This window comes from Plasmodium gonderi, assembly GCF_002157705.1.
Source record: "Plasmodium gonderi DNA, contig: Chr02, whole genome shotgun sequence".
Classification (NCBI taxonomy): Eukaryota; Apicomplexa; class Aconoidasida; order Haemosporida; family Plasmodiidae; genus Plasmodium; species Plasmodium gonderi.
Window position 1 is genome coordinate 183,644 of NW_021628926.1, and position 14,115 is coordinate 197,758.

General features: G+C 23.1%; 2 protein-coding genes across 2 annotated transcripts; both read right to left on the bottom strand.

The window, feature by feature from the left end:
* PGO_020290 (ABC transporter) lies at positions 1 to 5,268 on the bottom strand (the record flags this gene model as incomplete). The annotated part of the gene is made up of 1 exon (XM_028685849.1): positions 1 to 5,268. The coding sequence occupies one exon, from the start codon at positions 5,266 to 5,268 to the stop codon at positions 1 to 3; it is 5,268 nt and encodes a 1,755-aa protein (XP_028541650.1).
* A 7,961-nt stretch (positions 5,269 to 13,229) lies between these two features.
* Positions 13,230 to 13,718, bottom strand: PGO_020300 (hypothetical protein, conserved; the record flags this gene model as incomplete). Its single annotated transcript, XM_028685850.1, has 1 exon — positions 13,230 to 13,718. The coding sequence occupies one exon, from the start codon at positions 13,716 to 13,718 to the stop codon at positions 13,230 to 13,232; it is 489 nt and encodes a 162-aa protein (XP_028541651.1).
* Between the last annotated feature and the right edge of the window lie 397 nt (positions 13,719 to 14,115).

Below are 14,115 nucleotides of genomic sequence, written 5' to 3' on the forward strand. Positions count from 1 at the left end.
TCAGGAACCCATTTCTAACAGTTGTGCTAACTCAGATTGAGTTTTTATATCTTTGGAACTGCAACTATGGGTTACTTCTCCATTTCTTAGTACGTAAATAAAATCACAGCAGGATAATGCGTGTGTGTCATGAGAAATTATTAGAACCGTGTTATCTGGAAAGTAGTTTTTTATAATATAATTAAATGGTTTTGCGTTGCCAATTAAGAAATTATTCAAATTGGAATGCACAGTATTAAAATTAAAAATAGGAATTTCATCAATTAATATGTATTTGTATTTGTGCCTATTCAAGAAAAGACGAACTAGCGAGAGGTACCTTATGCAATCATCCGTCAGTGAAATTGTGTTATCTAAAACATTAAACTTTCTTTTATTTTTTTTCTCTTTCTCATTATGTGTATTTTTCTCTTGTTGATACATATACTTGTTCAAATCATTTATATTCAATCTTATACCAATTAAATCGAAAGCATCGACAACTTCTTCATCTGTAAAATTTTTATAAGGATCAATAAATTCTCTTACTCTCCAGTTATGAAAAAAGAATGAAGACTGTGGCAAAACAGTGATCATAGTCTTTTTCTCCCTTCTTTGAATAGTGTTAATAGGCCTTCCTTCTATTGTTATTTTCCCGCTACTAGTAGGAATTAAACCCAAAATGGATAAAATTATTGTGCTTTTACCTGAACCAGATTTGCCTACTATTCCTATTTTTTGATTTTTCAAAGCATATATATTAATATTTTTTAATGATGGTTCTTCATCTTCATAGCAATATGTATTACTATTTTTATCTAAAAGAACTTTTTTCTTGTAACTAACATATACATTTTCAAGACAAATGCCATATTTCTCTTTCGATTTATCTATAGTATATTTGTCTACAATGGTGGGATGTAAATGGGGCGTAATTTCTGCTGATTTGTCATATATTTTCTTCTTTTCCTGTTTGTCATGACATTTTGATATTCCATCTTCATCTACTTCATCTACTTCATCTACTTCATCTACTTCATCTTCTTCATCTTCATCTAAAGAACCTTTTTCATGCTTTAATTTTGAAAATTCCTCTAGTCTTTGAACACAACACATCTCCTTTTCCACAAAGGTATAATCACATAAAAGAATTTTTGTGAGTACACCAAGCCTTGAAGAAAAAGTAATGCAATATCCAATTGTGCTTATAATTCTTTCGTAATTTTTGCCTTCATACAAATTTCCTATTTTATTAAAAAAGATATGAGGGTGCATAACAAAATAAGTAGTTAATATCAAAACAATAAGCCTAATATAAAAAGATGCCCATATAGTTATCGACCACTTCAAAAGAGAATAATTTCTGAAAGTCTCTATATAACCTTCGTGTATTTTTAAATGGTATAAATTTTGTTCATATATATTAATTACGCGTTTTCCTAATATAGAATTGCTATATATATTACATAACGGAGAATGGCACCTTAAATAGCCTCTTTGAGCTTCTTTACACCCTCTTGAATAATTTTTAAAAACAAAAAAATATATTAAGACAACAACAAAAGAAAAAATAATAATAGAATCTTTCATCATACAAAATAGTAAAATGGCTGATAGTACAAGTCGAAAAAAAAGGAAAATGAACTTGTAAAATCTTTTTAAAAATCCATTGTCTAAAGAATACATATCCGTAATAAATCTATTTATAATATTACCTAAATTATTATTGTAGTATATATGCATTGGCAAGTTCAAAATACTTATTAACACTTCCTTGTGAACTTTTACTGCTGAAATTACTGTGCCGTATATAATAAACATGAAACAAAAAAAGGATGCTACTAATGATATTATTGGCAGTATCACAAATAATTTTAAATACTTAACTTGCTGCTGAAGAATTTCATTTGAATACTTTTTATCATTTCGTGAAATCATACTAATCATACTTAAAATGAAAAATTTTATTTCATCTGTAAATATAGATATAAACATGAAAATCATTATATACAATATTATAACATTCCCAACTTTATTCAAAAGCCATATATATGTTTTTAGTTCTATTTTTCCTTTGAAAAATGATTCACCTTCATCATTCGAAAAACCAGCCGTGTTTGTGCACCACGTACTATTCTGTAAAGTTTGTGATAAATTTGTATTCATATTATTATCCAATCCTGTTACACAATTTTGTTCTTGTGGCACTTGTCTAGCAATTTCATTTATGTTTTTGCTAGCATTAATAATGTATCCATTTTCCAAAAACGATTTACTCTCTGTGATATCTCCTTTATTAGGTTCTATCACAGTAATATTATTCATTTTAAAGGAATCATTATCGTTTGACTCTTTCATTAGTTTATTACATTTTTCATGTTCTCCTTTTTCATGTATTTTACTGCATGCTTCTATTTCATCCCCCCCATTAAATTTTGTGTTGTCTATATTTAATTTTACTCTATTGACAATACTATTTTTCTGTATGTTTACATTTTTTTTTTTTACATAACATGATGCATTTCCTGAATGTTTTAAAGTGTAATTTTCTAACTCATAAATATCTGTTTTATAATGAATATTTTCAAAAAGACCATTAATTAAAAAATTATGAAGTGTGCTTTCATTCATAGATACAACAAAACTGCAATGATCTTTGAAAATTTTATTTTCCTCTTTGCAAAATAAATTATAAAAAATATTTTTAGATATTGCTGGGTCCAGAGATGTGAAAACATCATCAAGTAAATACAAAGAAAAAATGTTTTTCTCTTGTAGGAATTTTTGAACATTGTCTTCATTGGGTACGACGTCACCCTCGTAAACTACATTTGTTTTATCTTTCTTATCATTTGAAAAATCAGTTAGACTGTTCTTTTTTGTAAAATTATGATTTATATGCAATTCCTTCTCACCACTAGTGCTTACTTTATGCACATGCATGTAGTGATGATATAAAGCTCGTGCCAAGGAAATCCTAACCCTCTGTCCTTTACTTAAGTTATGGTCATTATTAATGTACCGCATATCACCATTTTTAAAAGAGTTTATATCATTTAATAACTCAGTTTGCTCGATGGCATAACGATAAATTCGTGAATTGTATTCTTTTCCAAACAAAATTATTGATCTAATATTTTCTATAGATAACCAAGTGTTCTGAGGTACATACAAAATTGGCATATTATACAGCAAATTTTTAACATATAAACTGCCATGAATCAATTGAATATCTCCTAAAATCGATTCGAAAAAAGCAGTTTTACCTGACCCAACATTTCCTATAACTATTGCTAAGGTGTTATTTTCTAAACTAAAATTTAGATTCTTCAATATATACTTATCATACTTCCGATCACCCTTTTTGGCAGTGCCAAAAAAAGCATTTTCTAATTTTATTATTAAATTATTTTTTTTCTTCGCTTCTATATTTTCACTATTGTTATATTTTTTTTCTTTCTTCGCACCTGTACTACTACTAACACAATCATGGGTGCAACAAATTGTTTCCTGGAAACAAGTTTTTTCCATACTTTCACTTGTACTGTAATTTACATCATATAATATTTTCTTATTTATTATACTTATGTGTTTTATTTTTTTATTAAAACAGGAAAACATAATACACTTTCTCAGCTTGTTTTTTAATTCGATAAAATATTTTTTACATCCCGAATAATCTTCTATTTCATTTTCTAAATATGTAGGAGCATATGATATATTAAAATAGCAGTTAATTTTTGAAACATACCTAGAATAGTTGTTAATATCATTATAATATAAATGATGATTAACATATTTATTTATGCGCTTAATATTTATTATGCCTTCTATTATATGATTTATTAAATTAGGAAAATTAGACACACTTAAAATTAAGGACTTGTACACAAATAAAGGCATGATAATTGAGCTAAAACTAACTTCTCTTCGATTATCTAATTTCTCCCTTATAAACAAAAAAAATAATACCACTTCAACTATATCAGCTGACACAGCATTTATAAAAATGCCAACAGTGCCCAAGTAAAGTCGTATTTTACAGAATATCATTTCTTTTTTCCGAACAAAATTTATATAATTAAAAGCAAACGATTCCCAATTAAACATTTTCATTAATTTAAATTCTTTCAATACATGATGTGTATTGTCAATTCTTTGGTCTCTATATTTTAAATATTTACTTTTAAACAGACTTGGCAAAAATGAAAATAAAATCATTGTACTATACAACACAATCGACAATGTTACTCCAGTTTTTACAGCATCAGAACCCATCCTTAAATAAAATACATAAAAAGATATATAAAATTTGACAAATATATTAGATAAGCTAATGATAGCACCAACAAAAAGTGCTAAAGAAGGAGTATCAGAAAACATAATGTTATAAATGTTTACATTAGATATGTCCTCTTTTTCCATATCTTCCCCTTCTTCTTTCGTTTTACTGTTTTTAAAAAAATTGATTAAATAAAGTTTTTTTTTAAATGAATCACCATAATTTTTTGTACAAATTTTAGGCATACAAGAAGGATTTTCATTAATATTATTATAACGAAATTTCTTTCCTATTCCATCTGATAGCATATTCGAAAACTCTTGTTTATTTCTATATAAGGAGTGATTCGTTAAATCACTGTTACGACTATACAGATTAATTTTGTAAAGGAAATGTATTAATGATATTTCCATATTCACTAGAAATTCATAATAATAAAAACTCAAAATAGAATCAAAGAGAAATTCAAAAAATAATAAAATAACGATGTATAGTCCAAATATTACTTTTGAGTTATTCAAAATGGCAGGATAAGATGGAATAGTTTCACCTTTTAAAATAACCATATATTTGTCTATAGATCCTCCAACAACAATTATAAATAAGGTGTGTAAAATATTAAAAATAATTATAGAAATTATACTAACTTTAAACGTTTTAAAAATTGACCATACAATATTATTGTAATATACGTTATATTCCTTTTTTACTCTTATATCTTTTGAGTTATTATCATGTTCTATTACAAAATTGCTGTTTTCATAAAAATGTTTAGAATTGCACTTTCTTACATTAATTTTTCTTAAGTTCTGTTCCAATTCATATGCATAATACGTCACATTATTGTTTTTCCGTAATACAGGGAACTTAATTTCATCCTTTTTAAGATCATTTAGCAACTTCGTTACCCATTGGAAGGTTATGAAACTAAAAATTGATACACATTCTGTTTCTTTTTCATCGTTGTCCTTATTTCCATTTCTTTCACATTTTTTAGGCGTAGTCATATTTCAATACAATAAATGTTTACATTAATTTGGCTTATTTTACATAAATACATGTTGCACATATATGTAAGCTGGTTTCTAGGAAAAACACTCAGATGTTGATAAAATGCATTGAGAGAAGCAACAGCATTCATCTACCCATTATACACTTTTTCTATTAAAAAATATACACGTCTCTTGAGTTTTATAAAACCATGATCTGAAAATTGAATGCCTAACAACGTATTTCCAAAGTGAGGTACTGTGGACAAACGTTATGTGTGAAAAACCAGTCTAGAGAATTTTAGTTGCCACTAAAATGTATTTCACACAAGGTTAGTACGTGAAGAACTTAGAGTGTCCGTTGAAATAAAATAGAATTAAAAAAACATTCTTGTTAAAATCTTCATTTTGCGCCGTATATGTGCTTACTGTAAAAGATAAAACATTATTAGGCATCTAAAAAAAAACATGTCAGAAAACAACTTTACATAGATGCGGAAAAAGGGTTAAGCAAAAGCAAAAATACAATTTATTTATTTTAAAAATATCTTAAGTTCAAATGGTTAAAAATAGAAAACAAAAAATGTTAATTATGCAAACTTAAAAACACATTAATCGAGCTGAAATAAAAAAATTTATGCATAAAATTTTGTTAAAGCGCGCAAAAAATAAAATGCAAGGCGAAAAAATAAATGTGAAAATAGTAAACATTTTTTATATTATATATTAATTAATAGATGCATCCCCAAAATGAAGCAATGTTGTAATGGGGGATAGACCCTTTAAATTTTACATACTAATTAATAGTATTTACATTCCTTTTTTATGGGTTATTAAAGTATTAGTCCAAGCTTAGAAGTAAAAAATTGGAAACAAATTTTCTATTAATAAAGTTTACCTGCCCATATAAAAATCGAAATATCTCAACCACTTTCTAATATTCGAAGCTTTTTTTATTCTTTTCCCCCCAAAAAAAAGTAAACACTGTTTTTTTGTTCTTTTACCATGTGCAGAATTTGCATTGTTTTTTGGTTCCATATTCAACATTGTTTAACGCACAACTGATATATAAAATTACTTGAACTTTGTTTTTTTTTTAGTTCCATGATAGATAAAAAAGTTAAAAATTCATCCGTTCTTCTATCATTTTTTGCCTTTGTTATTTTTTATTTCTTAAATTTATTTATTCCTCACAGCAAAGTTGACCTAACGTAAAACAACCTTAAGGATAGCATACACGTTTTACGCAATAAAATACCGTTTTGAGTGTGAAGAATGTTTTCACAAATTACTTTTACCTTTATGTGTTTGTATGTAGTGTTATTTCATTTGCAATTACGTCTTTAATTTATTGTCCATAAATTTAAGATATTATGTGTATGTGTCTTGTTTTTATCTTAAGGCAAATGTTTTAACATTTATATATGCAGTGGTAAAGGATTATTGCAGAAAAACAAATATCATTATGCTGGAAAACACAAAAAATTTTCTAATTAGTTAAATAATCTTGTTATATTTAATTTTTTGTGTTTTTTTTTTCATTTATTTAAGTTCTTTTTGTTCTTCATGTTTTTTTACCCATGTAAAGATTTAATTATGTAAAAACATCCCCCACCCTTTTTATAGCATCTAAAAATGCATAGTGTGCATGTTTAAATATTCATAAAATTGTAAACAAGTGTAAGTATGTTTATTAATCTGTGTTTATTAATTTTATATGGGTTTCCTCGAAGTGGAAAGGTTGGACAATATTATGTATAGGCATCAATACTTATCAGATGCTATTACATCAATGTGTAATCTATAATATGTATGTCGCATTTATGTGAAAAAAAAATTTTAATGCAAAATATTCTTCCCTTTTTTTAATTTCTTACTGAATTAAGAATACTTAAGTCTCTACTGTTCCATGTTGTGCAATGGAGTATGTACAGATATTCTTTTTCCCCTTCTTAATACATCGTGAGAATTCAAAATTGATTTATGCATATTATGAATGATTCTATTGCTTCAATTTTAAAGATCGGTAACTTGTAAGCAAACTTTTAACATTGCTTGATATGAAAATGTGTTGAAAACATTTAAAATTTTATAGTTATGTTTAACATAACATAATCATTATGGTTAAAGGAATTCAGGCTAATTTTTTAATTATAACAACATCTATTTAAATAAAAATTCTTCGTTAGCACAAACATGTTTGAATGATATGCTTCATATCCTTTTTGTTTTTGCTTTCATCATAATACTATCACTCAGAAGTTTCCTTATTTGCTTATTTATTATTTTTATTTAAAATAATATATGGCAAATTACATATGAAAACAATTGCTAGTGTCCGATAATTTGTTTTTTTACAAAAATTGTCGCGCCTGTGAATTCCATGCTAACCTAAAAAGAAGTATATATATGTTCAAAAAAGAATGTAATGAAACTACGACTGACGACTTTTCAATTATACTACACACACATGGTACGCGAAATGTCTTTTGTGATTTCCAAATTAAAAGGGTGTTCAAGAATGATGGTAAATTTAAGGAGGTTCCCTTTTTTATAGATTTATTGTCATGATATTTACACTCTTTGTTATCATGATAAATATGAACCCAAACTTCTGCTACTCATTTTTACCCCCAAGGCATGAATAATAATGAAGGGGCAGTAATTTTTTTAGCTAAACATTTAGATATTTATAAGAAAATTGTGGTACCTACAATATATATTTTTGCAAAATGATAAAATGTTCCTTCAATTATATGTTTTTATATATATAAAAAAAGTATTGTTATGTGTGAAATATATAAAGGGAATAGAGTATATAAGATTATCTTTCTATTTGTAAGATGAAAGACAAAAATAATAAATGCAAATTTATCTGTTTACAAAATAAAGGACTACATTTATATATTTTTAAAGGATTCATATTCATGTAAATTCATTTTAAATAAACGTTTCAAATTGTTAACAAGTTTCTGATTCCAAGTAATATAATTTAATGTAATATAGGATATAACAAAGAAAATAAAAGATAGAATGACTGCATACTTTTTTAAACAAAACTAAAAAAAATGATTTACAATTTTTTTTAACATTCTCTATATACGAAAATACAAATATTTGAACAATTTTCTTAAACTATGCACTCGTAGGGGCTTTCGTCATACCTACATAATATATATCATATTCCAGTGCTTAAAAGACTAATGTGTTAATAAGATAAGGTACATGCGAACAATTAAAAAAAGATATATAAATATTACTAAACGTTGTTATAGTCATATAAAACGGAAAAGTATAATCAAACAAAAAAAAATACATAAATTATAATGATAATACAAATGATAGTTTTAAACAAATCATCCATATGTGTAAGGTAAAAAGCGGTGAAAAATAAAAAAACAATAGTTATAAAAATTTTTTTTCGTTAAAATGCTGTTAAATAAACATAAGACATAATTAAAAAAAATATGTTTATTGTTTTCTTATAAATAAAGTGTTAAATAAATATAATGTTGAGTTAATAAAATATAAAAGTTATTACGTCATAAGTATTTTTAATTAAAAAAATAAATTCATTAATATAGTATTAGTAAATGAATATATTAATTTTGGGATAATAAAAAATATATATTAATAACAAAAAGAAAAAATAAATAATAATATATAAATTAAAAAATATAAGAATTAAACATGTATATAAATTAATTATCAATAAACAATAAAAAAATACAATATGTGTCATAATTAAAATTAATAATATATAAAACAAATTAACAATTAAATTAAATAATATATAAAATAAATTAATTAAATTAATGGCGCGTATAAAATAAATTAGTTATTAAATTAAATATAATAAATAAATTAAAATTAATAGCATATAAATTAGTTATTAAATTAAATATAATAAATAAATTAAAATTAATAATACATAAAATAAATTAATAATTAAATTAATTAATATAATATAATAATAAATAAATTAAAAATAATATATATAATAAATTAATTTATATTATAGTAATATATAAATAAATTAATAAATATTAATAATATATAAATAAATTAATTAAAATGAACTATATATTAAATAAAATTAATTTAATAATAATTATATATTATATAAAAATAAATTATTAGTACATTTAATTTTAAGTAATCATATTACAAAAATATAAAGCATTAATTAAATATAAATTTAAATTATTTTATTTTTTATAGCCCAATTATATAATATTTATTTAAGTAATATATATTTTTTTATAATTTAAAATATATAAAAAAAATTAATAATTAAATAATATTAAAGTAAATACAATATAATAAATTAAATTATAACATTTATTGTGTAAAATACAATATTATAATATAACTACATATTTTTATTACCATTTAATTATTAAATTCACTTTTTTTATATTTAAATAGATAAAGTAATATAATAATTAAGATTATTAATACAAATAAATATTATCAGTATAATAAAATAAAAAAAATTAAATAATTAATTTTATTTTTTTAATAATATTAATTAAAATATATATAAATTATTAGTTAAAAATAAAATAAATATAATTTTATATAAAAAAATATTGATTAAAATAAATAATTTAAAATATATACGTTATATTTTTATATTTTATAAAAAGATTTAATGATAATATATTTAATATTTTATTTATGTAATTTATAAATTATTTACATTTAATAAATATATATTTAATGTAAAAAACTATGAATAATTAATAAAATAAATAATTAATTATATTATATTTAAGTTAAATATTTATGCATTTAATATAGAGATTATTTAATAAAAATATTACCAATAATATTAAGTAGTATATTTAATTAAATAGCAATTTAATAATATATATTATTAACTAAAAATAATAATTATTTTATAAAACAATATAAAACTAAGTTTCATTATATTATTTATATTTTTTATATTATTTTAGTAAAAATAGTTAATTATTAATAATATTTTCAGCAAAATAATATAATTAGTTATATAAAAACAGTATATTAATTAATTTATTAAATATATAAATATTTGTATAAAATTAAACATAATAAACAAAATACCTTAATATTAATTTAAAATTTTAATAAATAATTTATTATTCACATAATTTTAAATAAATATAATATATATTTATTATTTTAAATAAATATATAAATAAAAATAAATATCTTAAATAACATTTAATTTATGTAAATAAATTTATAAATAAAAGTTATATTAATAAAAAAAACAATTATTAAATATTTTATATGTTATTTTTTAAAAATTAAATAAAATAATTATATTTTTGCTCTGTAATTAAAGAAAATAATTTTATATAACATCATATAAAATTAATTAATTCATTTTAATAAAAATAATTAATAATATTATAATGATTTAAAATGTAAAAGATACATAAGGAAAGAATATATATTAAATATGTTTATCAATTTTTATATTTAATTAATTAAAGTAATTATAAATAAATTAATATTAGCGAAGTATTAATAAATTCCTTTAATTAAAATGCAATAATGTATTTATATAAGAAAGAATAAAACAATGAATAGGCTTATTGTATTAATATCTAAGGGTAATATGTATACATATGTACTCAATAAAAACAATTATATAATTGTATGTTAAGTGTGAATTATATTCCTTTTTTTTTTTTTCTTGCGATTATAAGTAATTTTAATACAATAATATTGTGCAATATGTTATCGCAAATTACATAATAAATTTTAGAAAACGTTTATTTCAAATGTAAAACCACTACTAGAACACATAAGGAACAGAGCATATAGTTCCCATTTTTTTTAACTTCTGCTTATATAAATTTGTAAAAATTATGTTTATTATAGTTTTTAAACTGAATGTACCAATATTAACACAAATATTTCCATTGAATAGGAAAAAACATGTTTTGTAAAATAGGACACACTTCTTAATCTTTTTTTGGACACCATTATAGCTTCCTGTCGAAGTCTTTTTTTTTGTCTGAGCTCATATTTATATTTAGATCATTTGTAATCCCGTTAAAAGTGCACATAAATCTTTGTGCAGATAACATGTCATTTCTTCATTGTGTATGTAAATTTTATGTATCATTGACTCTACATTTAACATATTTATTAAGTGATACATTTCCAGGTTAAAAAGCATACAGGCAGTTATGATGACAACCCCTTTTTATTTTTCATAAAGTTTTTACAATTCATCACATTTTAAGACTGTCATTTTAAGTACATACACTTGCTTATCAGAAAAAAGTCGTAAGTGGAAATTTACGCACAAATTTATGATGTTTAATTTCTTTAGAATTAATCACTGTCAATTTTCACTGTAATTCATATGAAATCTTTCGTTCATCGCACAAACATTTTATGTAGAACTAGTATTATGTTAAATTTTTTATTTGTTTAACAACGAGAAAGCCTTTTAATTGTAACGTGTCTTTTATGACTTTTGAATAAACGGTAACACCTGTAATTATTTTTAAAAATGTATAATATATTTATTACAGCTTATAATTCGCTATTTCTAATCTATAACTATAATGTATGAACCCCTTTCTTTAGTTAAGATAATTTTATAACAAAATTATTCTTAAAGTAATAAATTTATGGAGGATAAACACCCTTTTAAACTCTACTTTTATTAAACATTCATGTACTCAACAGTGGCTAATAAAATATGAAGAAAAAAACGAAAAATTTTTGAATATTTGTAATGTCCTTGAAATAATTTCCCCATATTTCAGCAAGAGTTTTACCATGATTCAATAAGAGTACCTATAGAGCGCTCAAATTTTCCTAATGTGAGTCTTTTCAGGATTAATGTTATATGTTAATTCATTAGTAGTTATTTTTTTCTTTTCAAGAGGAATATAAATTCAGTTAAGAATGATTGAAGAAAAAAATATAGAATGTAAATATGAAATAAATTTAACCCATAAAACTTTTTGTGTTGTCTTATTCAAAAAAATACACAAAGGTGTTCTAATTAAATGATTAAGTATAAATCTCAAATAGTGCACACTTGTGAAAATTTTTGAATGTGTATTAGATTTTTTACACCTTAGAAAAAATTAACATTGCACTTTTTCCGTTGTGATTTTTGTTTATCTTTTTGTATGTAGAACGATAACCAATATTTTTTATTTTGCTTTTTTTTTTTTTACGGAGTATTAATTGAAGCTTCAATAACAATGTCGCAACAAACTTATTACAATAAGAATTCTGTTTATAATCATTTTCAATAGCGACGAGACTTTGTTATTACTTTTTTCTTCTTTTGAACGTGTGTTAAAATAATAGAGACATATTCATTATTCCATAAGGCGTATTAAGCACAAGTGATATTTAATATAGTTAAAAATGAATTTGACCTCTCCCCTTCCTTATGTGTGTTAATATGTAAAAGAAAACATTTAAAGACACACTCTTTTAATTAGGCAGGCAGCCTTTTAAAGAAAAAAGAATCGTAATTAAAAATTGTTAAGTTTAAAAAAAGTGAGCATGTTTTAATTTTTCCCTCAAAATTTTTAAGCTACTATTTGTTTAGTGATATCTTGTTGAAGGAAAATACACATAAAACGAAAATTAGCATTTTCAAATGTCTAAAGTTTTGTATATGTTGTTTATTTTGCATATAAACATGAAGAAAAACTATACACAGTTATATTCAAAAAAAATAGTGACAAAAATAAAAAAATGCGAAAACATAAAATGCAAAAATACGACGTAGTTATTAAAAATTGTTTTTTTCCATTTTTTTTAAAAAATTTGTGTATTTTAATAATGAATACAGAAAAAGACAAAAAGGAAACCAAACCTCTTCGATTATTTGGTATGTATTAGTTCTGTAAAACTTTCTTTAACGAACTCAAAAATTTAGATACATGCAAATATGCAGATGCTGTGACACATAATATTAAGCTAACTGTGCACCTATTAATTTTCGCTGCTTAATTATTCAGTGATTTAATTATACCCTTAAGACTTTGTGTAAATGAATCAATTTTAGATTCATGAAATCCATGTTCCATGGTAAATTTTTTTGCTACGCTTTCAATGCTTTCGTCATCCAATATGTAGAAATCCTCTTGATCTTGAATTATTTTGCTTTTTACTTCTTTGGATTCTTTTTTTCCTAACAAGTCTGCTTGAATGCTTTCTTCTTCAGAGTTGCTTACAAATGAATAATTAGTTTTATCATTAATTCCGTTATAATCACCATACTTTTCTTCGCTGGATCTTATTTTCAGTTGATTTCCATTTTCTAGTTTGATAGTGTCTACTTCACCATTTAATAACTTCCTAATTGCCTTAGCTGCATTTTCTGTTTCAGTGAAATCTTGATTTTGCGAATGATTTTCCCCCAGTACAGTACTAACCAGCAGGACAAATAATAGCATTTTGTATAGAGCACATGAGGACGCTGAAACAAGTTTCATTTTCTTGGAATATATGAACGACAAGAAGTTGAATGATATATAAATTGTGGAAAAAAATGAAGTTTTATATTTCTTTAAAAAAAGACTTAAAAGAACGTCTTCTTAAATTGAAATGTAGAGGAATATACTGTTCTTTTAAAATTATAAATTACCAAGTGTTCTTGACAAAAAAACAATAACATTTACTTAAGAAAAGAAAAAAAAAAAAAAAAAAACAGTTGTTGAAAAAGGAGAATTAAACTAAAACAATTACCCCGTTATTACGCGTACATTTTTTTTTTCCAGCTAGCTAAACAGCTTTTTATGAAAATGCATTTGAAAGAGTTTCTTACCAAGTATGAAAAAGCTAGATATATGTATATATACATATGTATTTTTTTTTTTTTTTTTTGATTAG